We start from the raw sequence: 26,272 nt of genomic DNA, 5'->3' as shown, positions 1-26,272 counted from the left end.
TCGAAGTACTGTCTCTTTAAGAAAAAACTTCGACCCCCTAGTTCGCCACCTAAAAGCTACCGAACCCAATGTTAGCCTATGGGGAAGGTCCCCATAGGCTTGCCTTAGTTTTTTTGGTCGAAGGATAATCCTTAGATCGTTGGATTAAAATCATTCGAAGGATTTAATCGCTCGATCGAAGGATTATTCCTTCGATCAAACGATCTAACTATTTGCGCTAAAATCCTTCGACTTCGATATTCGAGGTCGAAGGATTTTAATTCCCAGTCGAATATCGAGGGTTAATTAACCCTCGATATTCGACCCTTGGTGAATCGGCCCCTAAATAAATCTGCCCTTAAAAGTTAACTCAAAGATGAGTAACCCCCTTTAATAGTCCAACCAGTGACTTGTACTTGCTATACGTGTAGGATTTAAAGCTATTTGTTCCTTGCGACCCAAAGGCGTTTATTCCATTGCGTTTTTTACGAGAGAGACACTTTCATGTTATCCAAGCTGGTTACCTGTAACAAATCACATAGAGTTAATAAAAACCTTTAGTTTCATGTCTTGAATTTCACTTGTTTCCCTTCAGTTGAAGCTGAATGATTATTTGGAGATCAATAAATCAGTCTGACCGGTGCCTTTCCCCGAGCGATTCCGCCGGCCTGACGCACAGTAAAAGCGCCAAGTGAAATTATTCTTTTACTTACCGGCGTTTGGTCTGGCGAAGGTCTCTTTATTCTTTATTCCGCTTTCCTTTCGTGATTTAACAGCCTGTTAGAGTCTTAAACGGCAGCTCTCACAATGTCATGTTTAACTGTTGCCTCTTTCAGGACTAATTGTTATGGATCGGACAGTCAGAATTGTACGGATCAGGCCGAGCTTTCTGTGCCGGCAGATTTATGGGCAGATCCACGTGTTTATAATGTGCCAGTCCGGCTCTATTTCACTCACTGCTGCCCAAGAGGGCGACGGCTGCAGATCTCTAGCTCCTCACACCCAGCCTTTTATTTCAATTGTTTCTTAATCTGTTCATCCGCAGGGTTTGACGCAGGGTTAAAGGAATTTACTTATATAGGAGAATAATGAGGTTACTATTAGTTATATATGAGAATAATGAGGTTACTATTAGTTATATATGAGAATAATGAGGTTACTATTAGTTATATATGAGAATAATGAGGTTACTATTAGTTATATATGAGAATAATGAGGTTACTATTTGTTATATATGAGAATAATGAGGTTATTAGTTATATATGAGACTAATGAGGTTACTATTAGTTATATATGAGAATAATGAGGTTATTAGTTATATATGAGAATAATGAGGTTATTAGTTATATATGAGAATAATGAGGTTACTATTAGTTATATATGAGAATAATGAGATTACTATTAGTTATATATGAGAATAATGAGGTTACTATTTGTTATATATGAGAATAATGAGGTTACTATTTGTTATATATGAGAATAATGAGGTTACTATTAGTTATATATGAAAATAATGAGGTTATTAGTTATATATGAGAATAATGAGGTTACTATTAGTTATATATGAGGATAATGAGGTTACTATTAGTTATATATGAGAATAATGAGGTTACTATTAGTTATATATGAGAATAATGAGGTTACTATTAGTTATATATGAGAATAATGAGGTTACTATTAGTTATATATGAGAATAATGAGGTTACTATTAGTTATATATGAGAATAATGAGGTTACTATTAGTTATATATGAGAAAAATGAAGTTATTAGTTTATATATGGATTAATGAGGTTATATTAGTTATATATGAGACTAATGAGGTTATTATTTATATATAAAGAATAATGAGGTTACTATTAGTTATATATGAAAATAATGAGGTTATTAGTTATATATGAGAATAATGAGATTACTATTAGTTATATATGAGAATAATGAGGTTATTAGTTATATATGAGAATAATGAGGTTACTATTAGTTATATATGAGGATAATGAGGTTACTATTAGTTATATATGAGAATAATGAGGTTATTAGTTATATATGAGAATAATGAGGTTACTATTTAAGTTATAATATGAGAAATAATGAGGTTACTATTAGTTATATATGAGAATAATGAGGTTACTATTAGTTATATATGAGACTAATGAGGTTACTATTAGTTATATATGAGGATAATGAGGTTATTAGTTATATATGAGAATAATGAGGTTATTAGTTATATATGAGAATAATGAGGTTATTAGTTATATATGAGAATAATGAGGTTACTATTAGTTGTATATGAGAATAATGAGGTTACTATAGTTAGTTATATGAGAATAATGAGGTTTTAGTTATTATGAGAATAAATGAGGTTATTAGTTATATATGAGACTAATGAGGTTACTATTAGTTATATATGAGAATAATGAGGTTACTATTAGTTATATATGAGACTAATGAGGTTACTATTAGTTATATATGAGGATAATGAGGTTATTAGTTATATATGAGAATAATGAGGTTACTATTAGTTATATATGAGAATAATGAGGTTACTATTAGTTATATATGAGAATAATGAGGTTACTATTAGTTATATATGAGACTAATGAGGTTACTATTAGTTATATATGAGACTAATGAGGTTACTATTAGTTATATATGAGGATAAATGTGCCTGTAATTCACCCTGTTTGGTGCAGTAGGTGCTGAAAATCAAGAAACACTAATGAACTCTGCACCCCCTTTGTATAAGAGCCCCCCGGAATTGCAAGAAATAACAATATACATATGTGCTGGAAATGGAAGAGAAAAGACGACTAATTATGATAAACTTCTTTTTATTAGAACAAATCCTTCTCTATACCTCTTGCATAAATTATGTATATACTATGTACACTGTAAATAGAGAGACGGGTGTAACAGTGGGAAATAAACCCTCGTCAGCAAAATCTGTCACAGACTTCAAAAATAAGAGACAAAAAGAAAATAAACGTGTGCCGAGAACCCAGCGAGGATTTCACTGCAAGTTCCTGCGGCGACAAAGAAACACAGACCTTGGTCTACACAGAGTTTAATAGAAAAGAGTTACTCGTAGCTTAGCTTGTGCCTCACTTACTACAAGGACAATGTGCCGTATACACTTTAACTCCTGTGTTAAAGCTGACACCCAGGTTCTTTTCAGAGTTGTCTGTAAGGGGTCCTCTAGGGGGTCCCACAAAGCAACAACAGATGTAGGTAGGAAGAGTAAGGGGGGGATAAGAGGTCTGGGATATAATGATGGCCAAGAAGCTGACAGTTGGGCTAGATGACACTTTCACAAATGTAAGAAGTTGAAACAGACTGGAACATGTTTCGGGAATACAGTATATCCCTTTTTCAAGTGATATATTCCCAATGACACTTTGACTAGATGACACTTTATATCAGCCGTGGCCAAAATGTTGTTGGATTATAACTCCTGATTTAGTCAAGCACAACTGTGTAGTGAAGCAAATACACACGGAAACACTGATCCACATACAGTACAGCCACGGATACAAAAAACTGCTGTCCTTGCTTCATCTGGACAGTGACAAAAAGGAGCTTCCGTATCCCACCGTGGGACAATTTAAAGGAGAACTAAACCCTAAAACTGAATGCGGCTAAAAATGTCCTATTTTCTATAGTGAACTTATTGCAGGAGGCTAAAGTTTGAGCTTGTCAATAGCAGCAATGATCCAGGACTTCAAACTTGTCACAGGGGGTCACCATCTTGGAAAGTGTCTGTGACACTCACATGCCCAGTGGGCTCTGATTGGCTGTTGAGAAGCTAAGCTTAGGGCTCGTCACTAATTATCCAGCAGAAAATGAGCTTCCCTGGCTGTAATATAAGCTGATGCTACAGGTTTGCTGATTATTCAATTCTGATGCTAATTGCACTGGTTTCTGTGCTGCCATGTAGTAATTATGTGTATTAATTACTAATCAGCCTTATATTGTGACATTTCTATTCTATGTGTACTGTATATTGTGAGTGGCTCCCTAAGCTCAGTAAGTGACAGCAGCACAGAGCATGTGAATCAGTGAATCAGCAGAAAAGAAGATGGGGAGCTACTGGGGCATCTTTGGAGACACAGATCTTTACTGCTAAAGGGCTGTGGTTGTCTTGGGCTGGTACAGAAGCACAAAACATCATGTACAACATGTCTAGCTACTTCTTTAGTTAAGCTTAGTTCTCCTTTAACCATCATGTAGTAGATGTGTGCTGAAGATCTGCCCCACCGCAATCCCGGTCACTGCATCCCAGGATTCCTGCAGCTCATTGCTGGGCAGCCCTATCTTGTACTTGAGGTTTCTGGGGGTTACACTGATTTGTGATTGGTTGATTAAGGCTCTATAAGTGGTATGAGTGGATTAGGGGTGTTACTGGTAATGCTGGTGATCCCATTGCAGTATAAGCTATAAATGGATCTCTTAAATGATTACTGGGCTGGTAAATTCATGTTAGGACTTGCCAGAAGTATAAAAAGATTATAATGCGGTGCAGCCATTATGAAGAATCCCATGTAATACTGCGGCTATGCTAAACTGCACTAATAAAGGGGTGGCTCACCTTTAAGTTACAGAATGGTCAATTCTAAGCAACTTTTTAATTGGTCTTCATTATTTATTATTTTATAGTTTATTAATGATTTGCCTTTTTCTTCTGACTCTTTCCAGGTTTCAAAAGGGGGTCACTGACCCATCTAAAAAACAAATGCTCTGTAAGGCTACAAAATGTATTGTTATTGCTACTTTTTATTGCTCATCTTTCTATTCAGGCCTCTCCTATTCATATTCCAGTCTCTTATTCAAATCAGTGCATGGTTGCTAGGGGAATTTGGACTCTAGCAACCAGATGGCTGAAATGGCAAACTGGAGAGCTGCTGAATAAAAAGCTAAATAACTGAAAAACAACAAATAAAAAGCAATGGCAAACTGTCTCTGAATATCCCATACTAAAAGTTAACTCAAGGGTGAACAGCCCCTTTAAAGGGGTCATTCATCTTTAAAATAACTCTTAGTATGATGCAGAAATTGATATTCAAAGATAATTTGCAATTGGTCTTCATTTTAATAATCTTTTTTTCAGTTATCTAGCCTTTCGTTCAATAGTTTGGTATTTCGGCAGCTATCTGGTTGCTAGGGTCTTATTTAACCTAATAACCAGGCAGACTGGAATATGGAGAGGAGAGGACCTGCATAGAAAGATAAGTAATAAAAAGTGACAACAGCAATAAAAATTGTAGCCAGCCACATAGAGCAATCATTTTTAGCAGCTGGGGGTCAGTGACCCCCCTTCTCCCACAGAGTCAGGCGTGGAAGGCGGAAAAAAAAAACTATACAAAATAATGAAAACCAGTTGCAAAGTTGCATTCGAATAGGCCATTCTAACTCTTGAGATGTTGGCCTATCAGCAGGCGATTGATCTTCTACATAACCTCCTCCTTCTATCATTAAGGTAAACTATCGCGAAAATAAAAAGTTAATATAAGCTTCCTCATACTGAAATAAGAAACTTTCTAAATACAATCAATTAAATATTCTGCATTGTTTCTGAAATAATCAAGTTTATCTTCACTATTCCTCTCTCAGCATCTGTTTCTCTTCATTCTGTCTTCATACAGCAGTTGGGTGTCAGATATTCACTGACAGTTAGATCCAATATATCTGATAGCAGATGTATTAGAGCTCAGTCAAATAACTAATTCCAGTACAAAGAAAATCGAACAAAATAACTGCCTTTTACACAAATTCTGCATGTAGAGAGACATGATGTCTGGTGAGTTTAATAGGTGAGCTCTAATACATCTTCTAGGCAAAAGGAGCCCCCCTATAAGATATATTGGATCTAACTGTCAATCAATATCTGACAAATTCTGCATGTAGAGAGACATGATATCTGGTGAGTTTAATAGAGTGAGTTCTAATACATCTTCTAGGCAAAAGGAGCCCCCCTATAAGATATATTGGATCTAACTGTCAATCAATATCTGACAAATTCTGCATGTAGAGAGACATGATATCTGGTGAGTTTAATAGAGTGAGCTCTAATACATCTTCTAGGCAAAAGGAGCCCCCCTATAAGATATATTGGATCTAACTGTCAATCAATATCTGACAAATTCTGCATGTAGAGAGACATGATGTCTGGTGAGTTTAATAGAGTGACCTCTAATACATCTTCTAGGCAAAAGGAGCCCCCCTATAAGATATATTGGATCTAATTGTCAGTGAATATCTGACACCCAACTGCTGCATGAAGAGAGAATGAAGAGAAACAGATGCTGAGAGAGGAATAGTGAAGATAAACTTGAATATTTCAGAAACGATGCAGACTATTTACTTGAAAGTTTCTTATTTCAGTATGACGAAGCTTCTATTAAATAAAAATTTTTGCGATGGTTCCCCTTTAGTATGGCCATACTCTGCTGATAGAATGAGGGATGTTTACGGTACAAAGAAATCTTTTTGCAGAATTGGTAGACACTGCATTTTAATCAGCTGCACCAGTAAGTGGCCCCTCTAAGCAGACCGAGCGCCCCCTCCATCTTTGAGCTTCTCTCCAGAACAATCATTTGGAAACGGCAGTAGTTTGTAGCTGTCATAAACATGCAGGTCTCCTGGGTTATTCATAAGAGGAAGGCGAGCGCAGTACAACATGCCCGGGGCAAGATACAAAATCCTTGTTTAGAAACCACGTGACGTGACAATATGAATCTTTGTAGAGAAGTATTGGGACAACATGAGCTCTGGAGCTGACTCAGCATCTTGTCACATCACCAACATGATCCCATTCCACCAGCAGAGACACTTTATCTATCGCCTGCAGACAGTTACACTCCAGTGTGCCCAGATCTATACGTTGCTGCCGGCAATTGAATTAAAAAAGGGCTCAGGAATGGAGTGGTTGGGAATGGCAGAATTATTCAGTGTAGTTAATCAGAGCCGTCGATGTAGCGGCTGGAAATATTTCATAGAATTTGGCAAATTATTGGGTGGCTGTTGGATGATATCAAGGTTATACAATGGAGCACTTTGACCTACAATTCCTTTTTTATTACTTTAAGGATCATTATCGTTAACCTTTAAGGAGAGGTTACTTTAAAGGGATTCTGTCATGACTTATGGTGTCATTTTTATTTCTAAATTACACTGCAAATAATTGACTGTACAATATAAAATGTCATTCCTGAAGCAGCAAGTGTATTTAGTTGTAATATTGGTGTGTAGGTGCATCGCAGGTCATTTTGCCTGGTCATGTGATTTCAGAAAGAGCCAGCACTTTAGGATGGAACTGCTTTCTGGCAGCTTGTTGTTTCTCCTACTCAATGTAACTGAATGTGTCTCAGTGGGACCTGGATTTTACTATTGAGTGTTGTTCTTAGATCTACCAGGCAGCTGTTATCTTGTGTTAGGGAGCTGCTATCTGGTTACCTTCCCATTGTTCTGTTGTTTGGCTGCTGGGGGGGAAAGGGAGGGGGTGATATCAGTCCAACTTGCAGTACAGCAGTAAAGAGTGACTGAAGTTTATCAGAGCACAAGTCACATGACTGGGGGCAGCTGGGAAAGTGACAATATGTCTAGCCCCATGTCAGATTTCAAAATTGAATATAAAAAAATCTGTTTGCTCTTTTGAGAAATGGATTTCAGTGCAGAATTCTGCTGGAGCAGCTCTATTAACTGATGTGTTTTGAAAAAAAAAACATGTTTTTCCCATGACAGTATCCCTTTAAGACACATGGCAAGCAATCTCCCATCCAGGCTACGGTTGCACGGCTGCTCCAGCCATTAGCCACACTGTTAACACTGTAGGAGTTGGCACAAGTTTTAACGTAACTGGGAGGCATAAAACGCACATCATAACGTAACAGTGATGCTCCTGGGCACATAATGGTGGTACTTAGTGGCGTCTGATGGCTTCGTATTTCCCCTCCAGGTGTTAGGCCTTTCATTACTGCATGGAGCAACGCTTCCAATTTCAGTTTTTTGCGTTTCATCTGCCAAATAAAGCGAGCGCTGTCTGATGGGTAAAGATGGCACCGGCAGTAGAACAGGAGACGTATAAAACAGAAGGAGGAATATGGTCGTCTCATCCTTTTGGACCAACATCTGCTGTAAAAATCCCATTGTCTTGTTCTATAAAACACGGGGCACATGTCCACCACCCGTATGACTCCATCTTCAGTGCCTGTTACTTCCCAACTGTCACCCATAGACCCCCAATCTCTGCACCATCCTTGGAGAAACGTGTGAATTGTCAGTGGTCCAATACACAAGGGGGGCTGGGCAGGTCAGAACTGGAGGAATAACAGAAGAAAGGAAAATCGGGTGCTTGGTTTGGTTCCTGCTTTGTGCTAATCCGAGATGGAGCTCACGGGAATGTCGGGAGAAGCTCAGGCATAGTAAGTGTCAGTTTTTGCCATCTGACAGTACATGGTCATAGCAAAGGTCAGTCCCAGGATCTGTAAGGGAACACACAGGGTCACCAGCCAATCACACGCAGTTTAAGGCATTTACTGTGTAGTCAAGCTTGTTTATATAAACTATAGTAGTACTTATCTGTTATCTACTGTGTATCCTGTGCTTGAATGGCTGCCCCCATGGCTACACAGCAGCTTGTTTATATAAACTATAGTAGTACTTATCTGTTATCTACTGTGTATCCTGTGCTTGAATGGCTGCCCCCATGGCTACACAGCAGCTTGTTTATATAAACTATAGTAGTACTTATCTGTTATCTACTGTGTATCCTGTGCTTGAATGGCTGCCCCCATGGCTACACAGCAGCTTGTTTATATAAACTATAGTAGTACTTATCTGTTATCTACTGTGTATCCTGTGCTTGAATGGCTGCCCCCATGGCTACACAGCAGCTTGTTTATATAAACTATAGTAGTACTTATCTGTTATCTACTGTGTATCCTGTGCTTGAATGGCTGCCCCCATGGCTACACAGCAGCTTGTTTATATAAACTATAGTAGTACTTATCTGTTATCTACTGTGTATCCTGTGCTTGAATGGCTGCCCCCATGGCTACACAGCAGCTTGTTTATATAAACTATAGTAGTACTTATCTGTTATCTACTGTGTGTCCTGTGCTTGAATGGCTGCCCCCATGGCTACACAGCAGCTTGTTTATATAAACTAAATCTATGTTTTTTCAAGAGTTTAATTAATTTGAAGGCAATGTTTTTGAAGGACTTCACCTTGAGTAACCATAGCAACGAAATCCCATCATACCGACCTGAACTAGCACCGTGCACAGCCCAAAAATGCCAACTGCCAAGAGATTCTCATGGAGCCAAATCTTCACTGTCTCATAACATGGCTGAAAAGAGCAAGAATATATATATATATATCATTGTATATCATTGACCAAATTATTATGGACCCAGAAATCCAGGGACAGGACAGGAACAAGGGGTCTACGAGTGGGGGGGTTTGTCCAATTTTGAATATTGTGTCTGGGTTTTAACATCGTGAAACTAGAATCCTCCCATTTACAAACATGTTTTCAGGTCCCAAGCATTCTGGATAACAGGTCCCATAGCTGTATTAGCAAATCTTACACAATAACTTCATCCCGCAGGTGTGAGTCATAATGTCAGTTCACAGGTATCTCAATAGTTCTACAAAAGCCTCTGTATAGAGCATTAGCCTTCCTGCTGCCTCCCGTTATTCCTCATCACATGACAGATCTCTACATTCCTACCTCCACTGACCTTCCTATATATTTCTCTTTATTCCCTATTAATAACATTGGGATCACTGACCTTCCTATATATTTCTCTTTATTCCCTATTAATAACATTGGGATCACTGACCTTCCTATATATTTATCTTTATTCCCTATTAATAACATTGGGATCACTGACCTTCCTATATATTTATCTTTATTCCCTATTAATAACATTGGGATCACTGACCTTCCTATATATTTATCTTTATTCCCTATTAATAACATTGGGATCACTGACCTTCCTATATATTTATCTTTATTCCCTATTAATAACATTGGGATCACTGACCTTCCTATATATTTATCTTTATTCCCTATTAATAACATTGGGATCACTGACCTTCCTATATATTTATCTTTATTCCCTATTAATAACATTGGGATCACTGGCCTTCCTATATATTTATCTTTATTCCCTATCATAATTTTTCCGGCCAGGTGGCAGCCCTAGTTGGAAGGCAGACTGTGAGTGAATGGAGGAGATCTCATGGAGTAGGGCTGACCACAGGGGTAGGTTACAAATCAATGCTCCACTTACCGATTTCCACCAGGTGCCCGGGGAATGGAGGCCACAGTTCTCACTAAATTCCAGGCAGCAGGAGTCGGGAACACGGGTAGCGTTATACACCTCAAACCAGTCCGTATAATTAGCCACTCCGCAGCATCGGAACTGAAGCAAAAACAAATAAGCACAAAATCAGATCAGATATTTCATGTATTTTTATGAGACATGTTTGTAAATGCGAAGGCAACAGCGCCTTAAAGGGATACTGTCATGGGATAAAAATGTTTTTTTTCCCAAAACACATCAGTTAATAGAGCTGCTCCAGCAGAATTCTGCACTGAAATCCGTTTCTCAAAAGAGCAAACAGGTTTTTTTATATTCAATTTTGAAATCTGACATGGGGCTGGACATATTGTCAATTTCCCAGCTGCCCCCAGTCATGTGACTTGTGCTCTGATAAACTTCAATCACTCTTTACTGCTGTACTGCATGTTGGAGTGATATCACCCCCTCCCTTTCCCCCCAGCAGCCAAACAAAAGAACAATGGGAAGGTAACCAGATAGCAGCTCCCTAACACAAGATAACAGCTGCCTGGTAGATCTAAGAACAACACTCAATAGTAAAATCCAGGTCCCACTGAGACACATTCAGTTAAATTGAAAAGGAAAAACAGCAGCCTGCCAGAAAGCATTTCTCTCCTAAAGTGCAGGCACAAGTCACATGACCAGGGGCAGCTGGGAAATTGACAAAATGTCTAGCCCCATGTCAGATTTCAAAATTGAATATAAAAAAATCTGTTTGCTCTTTTGAGAAATGGATTTCAGAGCAGAATTCTGCTGGAGCAGCACTATTAACTGATGTGTTTTGAAAAAAAACATGTTTTCCAATGACAGGATCCCTTTAAGTTGCAGAGGAAATGAATAACAAAATTAAAAAAAAAAACAGAGAAAAGAGAAAAAAGCACCACTAAGCCTCAATATTGAGTAATGTATGCCGGAGAAGCTTACGCTCGCTCCTACAGAATCTGATATCCAATGATGAAGTTTAGTGCAATCTGTTAGAAAAGATCTTGTATTGCAACTGCGTACAAAGCGCTACATACATCAGTCTGAATGATGCTCCATGCGTTGGTGAGGCCGATGTTCCCATCTGTGCCATAGAGATGAAGACCCTTCTTCAGGTCTTGCTGTGCGTATCTATCGATCTGGAAAAGAACAGTAGAGATTATTAGGGATCGTACAGATCAATTAAAAGGAGGAGGTTAGTGGAAAATAAAGTCAGAATATCATTGTTATGGAAAACAAGAGCAGATGATAACGACGGTTTTCCTATAGATTCTCCACCGTTTGAGCAGCAGAAATTGTCCCGTTGGTTTCAGTGAATGTGGACAATGGGGGAATATGATTATAACATCTCTTTATATACTGCAGCATTCATTATACACACTCAGTTTAATATCTTGGAATCAAAATAAAATAAATAATGAATGTATATTGCTTAGAATAGTCCCCTCATCAATTTTACATTCACTTATTTTAAAGGTTTACTTATCCTTTAAACATTTATCACGTTATTCTAGGAAGGCTCCCTTCTCAGCGAGGGTCTCTCGGCACCCAATCAAATTTCATAAGAGGAGAAGAAGCATCACGATGTGAATCCCTAGATGTGAGCAGATCGGTTGCACAAATCATGGGATTTAAGAGCGGGTTGGATTTCCATTTTATGCAAAACAGAAGAATCAAATATTCATCCTGCAGAGACGCGATGAATGATTTAACAATGGATAAAACAAATTTTTTTATTGCCCTCTAAATCTTTAATGTTTTTTTTTTTTTTGTCCTTAATAAACAGGGCTTCTGCTGAACTGGGTTTTGCATATTGTTTTATATTAAAAATGTATATAAACATATTGTTTGACACTGTACAGATGACATGAAATATAAACTGTCGCCACGTTAACACCCTCATCCTTGATTTGCCAAATTGTCTCTTGTAACCAATCAAAGTTCAGCCTAAGAACTGGCTCATCCCATGAGAGAATCTGAAAGTTCAGCCAAGTGTAATGTAGGAGCCAAATATTTAGGAGCCTCCTGGCTGTTGTAGGAGCCTGTCATCCATCTATAGGGTAGATTTTCTAAAGTGTCTAACGCTAGCGACTTTTTGCCAGAAATCACACCGCAGGGACATCGCCAATTCACAAGAGCCGACGACAATTCACTGGCAAAAGAGACTGTCGCTGGCGTTGGTTCACACTCTGTCGCCAGGCGACTTTTCGCTCAGACATGGTCATTGCTCCACAACTTCACTAAAGTGCGGATTTTACTGAACGTTACCTCTTTCGCCTCTTTCCGTTGACTTTGCCACCGCGAAGTGCAATAAATCTTCCCCAATCTTCTAACACTTACATCATGTCCTGTCTGCCGAAAATGCATTAAAGTTGAAAAAACGTTGACAACTTGTTTTTTTTTTTAAGCAGGATTGTCTGCAAAAGTCCTAACTTGAACTTTTTTGGGTTAACATTTTTCCCCCAACATTTGAAGGCCATGGAACATTCATTTCACAGTGGGCTCATGTCTAGGGCATTAGAGGATCTCTTTTGTCTTTATGAAGGTTCCTTGGACATTTGTAATAAAAAGTAGCAACTTAAAGGGGCCGATTCACGAACTTCGAGTGAAGGATTCGAAGTTAAAAAACTTCGAATTTCAACTTTTTTTTGGGCTACTTCGACTATGAATCGAAAGAAATCGTTCGACTATTCGATCATTCGATAGTCAAAGTACTGTCTCTTTAAAAAAAACTTTGACCCCCTAGTTCCCCATCTAAAAGCTACCGAAGTCAATGTTAGCCTATGGGGAAGGTCCCCATAGGCTTGCCTAACTTTTTTTGATCAAAGGCTATTCCTTCGATTGTTGGATTAAAATCCTACGAATCGTTCAATTCGAAGGATTTAATCGTTCGATCGAAGGAATTATCCTTCGATCGTTCGATCGAACTATCTGCGCTAAATGCGAGATTCGAAGTCGAAGGATTTTAATTCCTAGTCGAATTTCGAGGGTTAATTAACCCTCAATATTTGACCCTTAGTGAATCGGCCCCAAAGCATTTGCACCAACATCTCTAATAAAAACCCTCATACAACTTTAATGTCCACGCCCTATTCAAATTGACCTAAGCGTAAGATCATTATCGACTTTTTGCTAGGCATAAACCAACGCTAGCGAATCTTCTATATGAAATGCTCGCACTGAAGAAGTATCCGTAGCGAAAAGTCGCCAGCGTTCGACGCCCAGGCGCAACTTTGCATTTTAGAGAATTAATGTAGTGGAAACGAATTTGCGCCGGGCTAAGTGGTCGCTGGCGACAATTTGCCCTTTAGTAAATCTGCCCCTATGTATCTAGTTATCCATCCACCCATCCATGCCCAGAATTGTTGAAAGGCCACGGGCCTTGGGTGGTAGGATTTTAGGGATGGCACCTTCAGACAAGGATAGTGACCCTTGAGGTGGCCATACATGGGCAGATCTGCTTGTTTGGAGAGGTCACCAATAAAGTGGATCTTGCACTGATATTCCCACCTTGAGTCACAATGCAGGAGGTAGGTGTGAGGATCGAATCAACGAACCAATGCAGTCCTCGTTTCCAACGGGATTTTTAAACCCGTCCGAGCCTGACTTCCGGGTTCCTTTTATAGACCCGCGTCGCCCTGCAGATGACGTCACAAAGGGGGCAGGGAGAAAGGTGCGCGTCTATAAAAGTTCAACCCGGAAGTCGGAAGCCGACATTTGGAAGGTTCAACCCAGAAAGGGGGGTGCGAGGTTGACCCCAACCGCTTGAGTGCGTATCGGCCCGGCCTCACATCACTACTACTGAGCCTTTTCTGCCAACAGGGGTTTGATACAAGAATGCAGCCAATCAATTTGTATTTTGGATATTTTTTTTTAAAAAAAATAGGTGTGTTTAGGGGACACCAGTTGTTTTTTTTTGCTAATCTTCATGATTAGCAGGAGAAGAATCAGCTCATGGCCCCTATGGACACACGGACATTACTGAGACAGTTCCCAGGTCTACTTCTTCTCCATCAAGAAATGTTTCACCTAGAAATAAAAATGTTTTTAAGAACATTTCCTTTAATTAAAACGAATTCCATCCAATTGTTCTCAAAACAAACGCGCTTATTTTTATCTTTTATTGATAAAGCCCCGGCACAAACGTCAAGACTGGCAGCAAAACAAATCAAACATACTATGAAAAAGGATTCGAGGGATGAGCCGGCTCAGAGCACAATCCCTTCCCAACGGGATTATTTCAGGTCCTTTCTGAGATCACTGAACCACTAGAAGCCATTCTGTCATCATTAGGCATCAAACTCCTTTAAGGGATTCTGTCATGATTTTTATGATATCGTTTTTATTTCTAAATTTACACTGCAAATAATTGACTGTACAATATAAAATGTCATTCCTGAAGCAGCAAGTGTATTTAGTTGTAATATTGGTGTGTAGGTGCATCTCAGCTCATTTTGCCTGGTCATGTGATTTCAGAAAGAGCCAGCACTTTAGGATGGAACTGCTTTCTGGCAGGCTGTTGTTTCTCCTACTCAATGTAACTGAATGTGTCTCAGTGGGACCTGGATTTTACTATTGAGTGCTGTTCTTAGATCTACCAGGCATTCTGGCAGCCTGTTGTTTCTCCTACTCAATGTCACTGTATAAAAGGCATACGGGGAGATAAAGGTGGCCATATACACACAGATCCTATCGTACGAATCGAGGATTCGTACGATTTTCGGATCATGTGTGGCGTGTGCCGACATCTTTCGTCCGGCGGAGATCGGTCGTTTGGTCGATCGGTCAGGTTTGATTTTGACCCGACCGATCCCGCCGGAGCCCATGGCACATCGTAATCTGATCGGGATTACCCCCGCTATAGCCATGCCTGGCATATCGGGAAAGAACCGCTCGTTAGGTGATGTTGCCAAACGAGCGGATCTTTGCGTCTATGGCCACCTTTAGTAGCCAAGCGATAAATGTTCGATACTGCTGGCGACTAATCTCCCAAAAGTGGCTTCCTACAGGCAAAAATTTCAATTACCGATGGGTAATCGGTAATTCACATTTTTGCCAGTAGGAAGCCATTTTGAGGAAAGTAGTCGGCCATAGTAGTGAAGATTTATCGCTTGGTGACTAATTTCCCAGGGTGTCCCCACCCTAAAGCCTCCAAACCTCCAGGCTAGAACTACATCTGACCAGGGCTGGATTTCTAAAAGGTGCACCCCCTAGGCTGCTAGAACACTTGCCCACCCACTCAATGATATGTATTAGGCTAGCTAAGTCCAGCTAATATCTAGATAGCCAGAATCTCAAGTGAAGTAAAGTTGGAATCTAACACAAGGAATTCTCTCAAATGTAGTGTAGGATAGAATGTTCCCAAAGGAAAACTAAAGCCTAACTAAAGAAGTCGCGAAATATGTTGTACATGATGTTTTGGGCTTTTGCACCAGCCCAAGGCAACCCCAGCCCTTTAGCAGTAAAGATCTGTGTCTCCAAAGATGCCCCAGTAGCTCCCCATCTTCTTTTCTGCTGATTCTCTGATTCACATGCTCTGTGCTGCTGTCACTTACTGAGCTTAGGGAGCCACTCACAATATACAGTACACATAGAATAGAAATGTCACAATATAAGGCTGATTTTCTGCTGGATAATTAGTGACGAGCCCTAAGCTTAGCTTCTCAACAGCTGGGATCAACGCATCGGCCTACAACGGTCGGCATTTTCTTTAGGGAGAACTTTCTGTTTAAAAGTGGATAAAATTAATTTTTATTCAGAATACATTTTGGAAAAAAAAAAGACAAAAAAAAACCTCGTCCAATTTGCTGTTAAGAATTTTTAAAAATAGGGATATTTGGAATTGATAATTCTGAGGCCACCAAAGAAGCAGTTCCTACCTTCTATCTATCTATCTATCTATCTATCTATCTATCTATCTATCTATCTATCTATCTATCATGGTGCCAATAAAGTGCCCCATTTCCAGATCTAATCTAGCTTTATCTCACCTAGATAACAGGGGTAAACATATGAAAGAGTGGAAGCACACCAAATTAACAAATTAATAACATATAGACAATAATGGGCAAGAACTTGTGAAGGCCACATAGCTGAACTTATTTGAATCCAAAGACAACGGTAGGGTCTACTATTACATAGGACAAGAATCCATAGGCTTCTACCTACACCCATGCCTTTGAGATGGCGTTGTAAGTTAGTTTAACCTTCAGGTTATTGTATGACATTAACAAGGACATAAATGACTATGAGGGAGATGAACAGTGAAATATTTAATAAAGTTATGGAGCAGAGAACCTAATCTGGTTATGGTGAGACGGGCCAAAAAGTCCTTGACGTGAAAGACATGCAGTGTTTGCGTAAGCCTTCCGAAAACACAAGGGGGCAAATTCACTAACAATCGTAGTTTCGCCAGGCGCAACTTCGCCGCACTTCGCCAGGCGTAGTTTCACCAGCGTTCCGCAAATTCACTAAAATCCGAAGTTGCGCTCAGGGGTAGCGTAAGGTTGCGAATTTGCGCTAGCGTTGATTCGCTAAGTAAAGCGAAGTTACGCTAGCGAAGGCTAATTTGCATACGGCGCCAAATTCAAATTTCAATGGAGGAATACGTATCAGCACTACAAATGCCAAGAAAACCTTCAAAACATCAAATAAAAAATTTATTTAGCCCTACACATGTGCCCACTGTCTAGGTAAGTTGCCATAAGTCAGGAAATGTACGGGGGAAGGAGGGGAGCCCCAAAAAATTTTTCGATCTTTTTCAGCCTATCACCCATAATGTAGAAAACACGCCAGCGTTTTTTGGGACTTAGAAAAAATGTTGAAATTTTTGAAACAATCCCTATCTACTCTATTGCACTTCGCCAGGTCTGAGGTGGCGAAGGAAGTCTAGCGTAAAAGGTAGCGTTCAGTACACTGCGCAAGTTAGTGAATTTGCGTAGTTACGTCGCTAGCGAAAATTCGCCAGGCGTAAGGGTGCGAAGTAACACTAGCGAAACTACGTCAGCGTTCGTTAGTGAATTTGCGCAGTAACAAAAATGCCAAACGCTAGCGAATTAACGCTAGCGTTCGGCGCTTAGTGAATTTGCCCCAAGGTATTTACTTGCAATAAAGTTATGGCTGATATATTGTCATCATTCAGTGGTGACTTTCTATGGGGACAGTTGTGTGCTGGATGCCAGTTTATGAGGTTTATGGATGTCAGGTTTGATGACTCCACATTTACGTGCCAAAAGTATTGTATGAAGCCTATTAAATTATAAAACAGCCATCATGTTGTTTATTCTGCATACAGAATCTTAACTCAAATCTGCTTTCTAAAGCGAGTTTGGTGAGGAAACCACTTTCTGTGTGCGCTGATGGAGATCTGGGCTGAAGTGCAGTCAATTATTCATGGAGGTCATATCTAAGGCAGCTTCAGCCCCATCTCCTTCTTTCTCTATTGCCCAGAACTTGCTTTTTAGAACACACAGGGCTGCGGCCTATCTTGTTTAGTGGGCGCCAATAACTAACCAGTAAGGCATTTATTATTTACTAGGAATGAACAGAGAGCTATATATATTGCAAAGTCTGGATAGAGCCCTGTGTTTTCTCTTCACCTGGGCCCATGAATTCTGTTGACTTTATTTTGTTCAATTTCAGTGCATTTTTTTGGAAGAAATGATATTGCTTAAAAAAGGAAAAAAATTGTAAAATTGTGCTCTCCACTGCACTACCCAAAGGGAAACACTATTTGCAGCAAATGGTAGCCATTTATCTGCGCCTTTGCAGGGGGCAACAAAAAAATAATAGTAGCACATCGTTTAATTCAAATACAGGAATGGGACCTGTTATCCAGAATGCTCGGGACCTGGGGTTTTCCAGATAACGTATCTTTCTGTAATTTGGCTCATCAAACCTTAAGTCTACTAGAAAATCAAATAAACATTAAATAAAACCTATAAGTTGGTTTTGCCTCCAATATGGATTAATTCTATCTTAGTTGGGATCAAGTACAAGCTACTGTATTATTATTACAGAGAAAAGGGAAATCATTTTTAAAAATTTTGATTATTTAGATAAAATGGAGTTAATTGGGTATATTTATCAAAGAGTGAAGTTAATAGTGAAATTCCGCCACTCTCCATTCATTTCTATGGGATTTTTATAGGCGTATTTATCAAAGGGTGAACTTTCACTTTCACCCATTGATTAATACGCCTTTCAAAATCCCATAGAAATGAATTGAGAGCTGCGGAATTTCACTCTAGTGGCAGAACTTCACTCTTTGATAAATTTACCCCAAAGGGAGATGGCCTGGATAATGGGTTTTCTGGATAACGGATCCCATACCTGTACATCTACTGAGACCCCTTCCACGGCCTATATTTCCCACCAGGTTCCAAAATTAAAGGCAGTTAAAAGGAGTATTGTCCATGGTTTTAACACAGTGCACATGGAGTCGCCTCTGGGCAGGAGTTCATGACAAGAACGGGCAGTAGTCTCCTTTATGGTGGAGAGTGATCACTCTACTTGGTCATCACAATTCCAGCTCTACAACCTCATTGCCTCTCTGATAAAAAGAGCCCAGGAGTTACATCCCTCATTATTTTTCTTCGCCTTATCCTATTACTTGATGTTAGCAGTGTCAGACTGGCCCACCAGGATACCAGGAAAACTCCCGAGGGGGCCCAGGTGTAGGGATGCACTGAACCCACTGTTTTGGATTCGGCCGGACCCTGGAATCCTTCACAAAAGATTCGGTTGAATACCGAGCCGAATCTGAACCATAATTTGCACATGCAAATTAGGGGTGGGAAGGGGAAAACATTTTAGTCACGCAATTTCCCTCCCCGCCATAATTTGCATATGCAAATTAGGATTCGGTTTCGGTTCAGTAGAAGGATTCGGCCAAATACGAATCCTGGCCGAATCCCAAACCGAATCCTGGATTTGGTGCATCCCTACCCAGGTGTCAGTGGGCCTCTTGCTTCTAACCAATGGCCTATTTTATGGCCATTCCCTATTTATTTATGGGGGGGGGAATGCAAAATAATGGAAGAATATAGTAAGTAGATATAGAAGACTAGGAGAATGAAGACTTTGAGTGAGGAGAGGAGGAATAATAGTTTGAAAAGTGGGTCTAAGGTTTTCTAGTGGGCCCCTGGCATCCTCCCAGTTTGGCACTGGATTTTGGTGAGAAACTCCACCATATTTATTGTACAAGCCTTTCATGCTGTGGAAATATCTATAGCAAAGCCACCAACCACATGTAAAGAATAGGTCTACCTTACTTTCTCTACTGTACATCAGGGCAAAGCCAGCAGGAGGAAGATCTAAAACTGACATCAAATAATGGATAGAAGAAGAAGAAGCCAGTAAGATGATATTTTTATAAATAACGCTTCAGATGTTGCCCATGTTTGCTGTCAGCAGGACGGGATGACAATAATTACAGTAGAATGCACAGATCCTCTTCCTTTCATCTTGAGAGGTTAATTGGACGTTGTGTTGGTTTCAGGAGGACTCACAATAGCCAAGCTCTGCTAAACCCCTTAATAAATAGCTTTCCCTGCTCTGACGCCTGACACTAAGGAGCTTAGGGCTTTTTGTTAAGGGTTTTAATTATGGTGCCCAGGTCGGGACAAAGCATCACAGGAGAGCGGTGCTTGAGCTGAAAAACCTACTCTACCACTGCTTAATAACGCATTGATCTAAATCTAATCTCAGATCCAGAGAGCAGAATAATGACACTGGATATCATGGAATCCCACGCACTCTGCCCACTGACTTGCCGAGGGAATGGTTAAAGGGACAGCTTCTTAAAAGTGAAATAGTAAATACCAGATAGACATACTGATATTTTTTGTGGAGCTGTGCAGCTTGGTCTATGTTTTCAATAAAAAAAAATGCTTAAGGCACCTAAACAGGCGACAAACAATAATTTCATATTTAGAAGTTGATACCTTTTAAAACTTAACTTTTATAAACAGAAAAAGGTTTAAGTTGGCTGCTCAGAGGGAACACATTGCCAAGGCTATACCCACCTATTCCCTGTTAAGGTGGCCATTGATTGCAGGAAAGATTGTTTATTTTCAATGCAGACATGTTAGAGCTGAATCATCAGAAATACAGTAGAAACCATAGAATCCAACCTCAATGTAATGATTCAGCAGTAAAAGTGACCGATGCTCGGACGCCTATCAAATTTTCAGACCTGCCCGATCAACGAGCTGACCGATATCCAAGTCTTCTGTTGGATCATCTCCCGAAATAGAGTCATCCAATATTTGTTTTGTACAACATTATCTGAGCGGCTATGGTCGCCTTTAGGCCAAAGTCTGGTGACGTATGACCAGATATAGACAGGGTCCATGACAGTTGCAACATGCTTTGCCAGAATACTGCTAATGACCTATAGCTTTTACCCTGCTGGTATTCTGCCTGCCATGACCTGAGACTCTCTGTCCAGTCGATGACTTTGATGCAGTGAATCTTGTAGGCATTGCGTTTCGTGGCTACGGGCACTTCCTCAGAAGAATCATTAAAAATGGTGAAGGCATGCCCAGAACATATTGTAGGGTACCTGTTTTATGTGTTTCGTGGCTACAGGGCACTTCCTCAGAAGAATCATTAAAAATGGCGAAGGCATGCCCAGAACATATTGTAGGCTACCCGCTTTATGCGTTTCGTGGCTACCGGGCACTTCCTCAGAAGAATCATTAAAAATGGTGAAGGCATGCCCAGAACATATTGTAGGCTACCCGCTTTATGCGTTTCGTGGCTTCCGGGTACTTCCTCAGAAGAATCATTAAAAATGGTGAAGGCATGCCCAGAACATATTGTAGGCTACCCGCTTTATGCGTTTCGTGGCTACCGGGTGCTTCCTCAGAAGAATCATTAAAAATGGTGAAGGCATGCCCAGAACATATTGTAGGCTACCCGCTTTATGCGTTTCGTGGCTTCCGGGTACTTCCTCAGAAGAATCATTAAAAATGGTGAAGGCATGCCCAGAACATATTGTAGGCTACCCGCTTTATGCTTTTCGTGGCTACCGGGCACTTCCTCAGAAGAAGCAGAGCTTCTGAGGAAGTGGCCGGTAGCCACGAAACGAATAAAGCAGGCAGCCTACAATATGTTCTGGGCATGCCTTCACTATTTTTAATGATTCTTCAATAGATTTCTATTTTTTAATGGAGGAATAATCGGCTCCTTTGGTGCTCCATTTTTATCGTGTTTTATATGGAACTTGGCTGTGTGGGATCTCAGTCTTTGTGTAGCACGCTGGAGCTGAACTCTGTAAGAGCTCCCACCAGGCCTGGACTGGCAATCTGTGGGTTCTGGCAAATGCCAGAGGGGCTGCTATAGAGTCCCATTGAAAGTCAGTATTTAGTGGGCTGGTGGGGCTGATTGGGCCTCTATGAGGACTGATTGGGCCTCTGTGTACCTGAAATTGCAGGGCCTACTTTAATTCTCAGTCCGGACCTGGCTCCCACGTTTATTTATTGCCAGACCCTTATACAGTAAGTCTTGGTCCCTAAAATTGCCCTACCGAGATGTCTCTGTTGAGAGGGAAAGGGTTACACACCTCTAGATCCGTCTATCAGTTTCGTTTTAAATGGGACTGATCCTACAGAATAATATAACTTGTGTATGTAGCTTATCTGATAGATGTATGTATCTCTTGTGTAGATCACAGGCTTTAGCTGCAAGTCAGCCATAAAAGGAGGGCACACTTTCCAATTTGTATGGAGCGGACGTGAGCTGCCAGCACTAAATCAGTTTTATAAAACCCCAGGTCATTATCTCCAACACCTTTCCTCGTGAGCACCCCACCACACGTTACCTCCTCTACAAACCTCAGAATAGAAACAAATCGATGCTCTTGTCCCTATAGAAGGGGCGACCTTGAAATGTTCTTCTCTGGCGCTGAGCTTGATCACACTGCGGTGAGCGTTGACTGAGACAGGAGTGGGTGTTTGTGTGTGGGGGAGACTAATATACCATATCTTCTTGTCCTCTGCCTTCTAGACAAATTCTCTTCTATTCCTTTGGGTTTCTGTTTGTATCCACTGTAACTGTAATGCTTTGGCCTTGGCACTGGGTTTGCTGCTCTATTACAGCTTGACTTTGCTTTGGTCCTTAACTTGTGGTTAAGATCCCTGGGGCAGACATGCAATCTATAGCTCCTGGGAACCACATCACTATTTATTTTTCTTACAAGCAACCTGATGACTAGGAGAACTTCTATCCTGACAAAATTATGTATTATCATGCATTTCAGAAGTTTCCTAGCTCTCAAGACTGTAGGAGAGGACCGTATGCCGTAGTATCAGTATAGGGTGCCCCTCACTAACCCCCTTTGTTATAAACAGTCCCTCTTTGATTGGATCACTGATAATTGAGAGGCATGCCATGTTGGTTTCTGGTAGTTCCCTAAAGATACTAGATACCTAGCCTATGAAACCTATAGGGAAAGGCTGGAAGATGAGCAGCATGGGTCGGAATATAGACACTTGAGTGTCAAGTCTGTTGGGTAGAATAGAAGAGGACAGGGCAGAGAGGGTAGCCTCTCTATAGTAGACCCCTGAGTCCAATGAAGAGCAAAAGGACCAAACAGACTGGAATAACCTACAGTATGTCATGATTTTTATGATGTAGTATTTTTTTCTAAATAACACTGTTTACACTGCAAACAATTCACTCTAAAATATAAAATGTCATTCCTGAAGCAGCAAGTGTATTTAGTTGTAATATTGGTGTGTAGGTGCATCTCAGCTCATTTTGCCTGGTCATGTGATTTCAGAAAGAGCCAGCACTTTAGGATGGAACTGCTTTCTGGCAGCCTGTTGTTTCTCCTACTCAATGTAACTGAATGAGTTCTTAGATCTCCCAGACAGGGGTTATCTTGTGTTAGGGAGCTGCTATCTGGTTACCTTCCCATTATTCTTTTGTTTGGCTGCTGGGGGGGAAAGGGAGGGGGTGATATCACTCCAACTTGCAGTACAGCAGTAAAGAGTGACTGAAGTTTATCAGAGAACAAGTCACATGACTGGGGGCAGCTGGGAAACTGACAATATGTCCAGCCCCGTGTCAGAATTCAAAATGAAATATAAAATAAACAGTTTGCTCTTTTGAGAAATGGATTTCAGTGCAGAATTCTGCTGGAGCAGCACTATTAACTGATGATCCCTTTAAGTGAAACTTTCCATGATGTCTGTTTCACTGTTAAAGGTTCCCCTCCTTAATCCTATAAAATGTAATATCTACCTAATCAGCATCTGTGTTAATGGGATCTGATTTAATCCAATAAAGTACGGCTCTGCCCAAACAGCGGCCCCTCCGTGTTCCAGGATTATACTGACAACCCATTACTCAGCCTTTCCTCCTGCAGCTCCGACACAATTAAAAGCCTCTTATTTTTAGACACGAAGCTCCATCCGTCCAGATGCTGTTGCTACTCAGCTGCTCCACTGGGGAGGGATGAAGGGGAATAACACGTTGATTCTGCTGCATGGCAGACCAGCAAATATTGTATAATCCGTCCGTAATTGATGTCTTATTCCTGATACAGAGGCATCATGTTAAAATAGGAGATTGAGTGCCTTGCAGTTGTACTGCCATCTCATGCCAAGTCCTAAGGCTGATTTTGGACATACTGCACATAAATAATGGACGGGAGTGAGGGGGTTTCATTTATATTATTTTATCTCAATGTTTTCAATGCACTGCACCATATTCATCTCTCTACTATAAGCACCAACTATATCATTGTCTCCCAGCACCAACACATCCTCTGAAAAAACAAATCAATATTTCTGGCTCTTCACTTGCAAACGCATTTACTAGAAGACAACTTGTCAGGCCCTGGTCTTGTCACCTGTGTCCAGATGCAGCCGCATTGTCTGACAAGGAATTTCAGTTCTCTCTTTAGCCTTTTAACTCCAATTCCAACTAGAGATGCACCTGGTTCCAGAACAAGCACAGTCGTTGCAGATAAATGCAGAGTTGCATCTGATGAATGCCATCAGTGTCGGACTGGGATGCCAGGGGCCCACCAGAAAACCTTAGACCAAGGGCCCACTTTCCAAACTATTATTCCGCCCAGGGGTGCTTCACCAATGAGGCGAGTTGAGGCTGTCGCCTCAGGCAGCAGCGCCCCACTAGGTACCAGGGGCAGCAAAAATGCTGCTCCTGGTACTTTAAGAGCGAATTTCCGGGTGAGGGGGGGCAGCAGCACCTGCTGCAGCCTCAGGCAGCAGAGGGGCCAGGATCGCCCCTGATTCCGCCTCTTCTCTCTCAACCTCTTTATTCTCCTAGTCTCTTTTCTCTACATACTATACACTATTCTTCCATTATTAAGCCTCTTTATTCCCATGAAGAAATAGGGAATGACCATGAAATAGGCCAAATGGTTAGAAGCAAGAGGTCCACTGACACCTGGGCCCACAGGGAGTTTTCCTGGTATCCCGGTGGGCCAGTCCAACACTGAAGGCTATTTTGCATGCTTATGTCTGAAAATTGGGTGCAGCTCACATTCATCACTTCTGGCATGCGGAGTTAAGACAACAGCAGCCGGTGATACTTTTGGCACAAGTCATGCCACAAAATGCTGCGGAACTGCACTGGAATTACTGCCACATTTAGGGCGACAGTAGAACTTGAAAAAAGGGCCACCCCAATTCTAGCAGTGTGATGGTGGGATCGTATCACCACTCCCCCAGTGGGGTGCATTAATGCTCAGGGGTCCAGTGTGATCAGGGGTCCAGTGTGATCAGGGGTCCATCTAGCTTTTTTTTCAATAATAATTTCTAATTATTTTTCTTAATATTTATTTGTGCTGCTGGGTCCAGTCGGACATACCTGCTGGGATAAGAAGGCAGGTAAGGTGCATGCGTGCGCCCAGATGCATGTAGATCCTGTGACATCACTGGCATGCGCTGAACCTAACCTGGATTCGCTCACATAAAGTTGGCTCTTAGCGCATCTATAGTAAGTGCAAGAAGTGCGTGAGTACATATGAATAGCAATCATAAGTGTGAAGTTAGGGTCTCCAAGTAGAAAGCGATTACTTCCCACAAGAGGGAAGAGGCCCAGGTGCACCGCCCTGAGCCCTCAGCACGGGGAGCGGAAAATCCGAAAAGTCTTTGGAGCAGGCACTCAATGAGGGCAAACTTCCACTAGGCAATTAGTTCAAAGTGAAAAGAGTTTATTGTGTCCACAGCCTTTACATATGCATAGCATCAATATGTTCACTCATTTGCATCCATTTTCACGTGAATACAATTGGGTCTGCGCTATTAAATCAGCCCTGACGCACTGTACAGTGTAGTAATAATGTAACTTAAAGGGATCCTGTCATCGGAAAACATGTTTTTTTCAAAACACATCAGTTAATAGCGCTACTCCAGCAGAATTCTGCACTGAAATCCATTTCTCAAAAGAGCAAACAGATTTTTATATGCTCAATTTTGAAATCTGAGATGGGGCTAGACATTTTGTCAATTTCCCAGCTGCCCCCAGTCATGTGACTTGTGCCTGCACTTTAGGAGAGAAATGCTTTCTGGCAGGCTGCTGTTTTTCCTTCTCAATGTAACTGAATGTGTCTCAGTGGGACCTGGATTTTACTATTGAGTGCTGTTCTTAGATCTACCAGGCAGCTGTTATCTTGTGTTAAGGAGCTGTTATCTGGTTACCTTCCCATTGTTATTTTGTTTGGCTGCTGGGGGGAAAATTTAGGGGGGTGATATCACTCCAACTTGCAGTACAGCAGTAAAGAGTGATTGAAGTTTATCAGAGCACAAGTCACATGACTTGGGGCAGCTGGGAAATTGACAATATGTCTAGCCCCATGTCAGATTTCAAAATTGAATATAAAAAAATCTGTTTGCTCTTTTGAGAAATGGATTTCAGTGCAGAATTCTGCTGGAGCAGCACTATTAACTGATTCATTTTGAAAAATTTCTTTTTTCCCATGACAGTATCCCTTTA

At 40.7% G+C, this 26,272-nt stretch overlaps 1 protein-coding gene across 1 annotated transcript in view; it reads right to left on the bottom strand.

The window, feature by feature from the left end:
* Positions 1-7,653: 7,653 nt before the first annotated feature.
* Positions 7,654-26,272, bottom strand: part of LOC121393157 (tetraspanin-4-like) — a 110,511-nt gene continuing 91,892 nt past the window's right edge. Inside the window, exons 4-7 of the mRNA XM_041560798.1 lie at positions 11,341-11,442; positions 10,271-10,402; positions 9,238-9,321; positions 7,654-8,454 (exon numbers count right to left, since the gene is read on the bottom strand). Of these exons, the coding sequence (XP_041416732.1) occupies positions 8,386-8,454; positions 9,238-9,321; positions 10,271-10,402; positions 11,341-11,442 (387 nt within the window). The 3' untranslated portion in view covers positions 7,654-8,385. The remainder of the gene's footprint in view (positions 8,455-9,237; positions 9,322-10,270; positions 10,403-11,340; positions 11,443-26,272) is intronic.

This window comes from Xenopus laevis, chromosome 4S (genome assembly GCF_017654675.1).
Source record: "Xenopus laevis strain J_2021 chromosome 4S, Xenopus_laevis_v10.1, whole genome shotgun sequence".
Classification (NCBI taxonomy): Eukaryota; Metazoa; Chordata; class Amphibia; order Anura; family Pipidae; genus Xenopus; species Xenopus laevis.
Note: the sequence above shows the minus strand (reverse complement) of the source record. Positions and strands in the feature narration are given on the sequence as shown.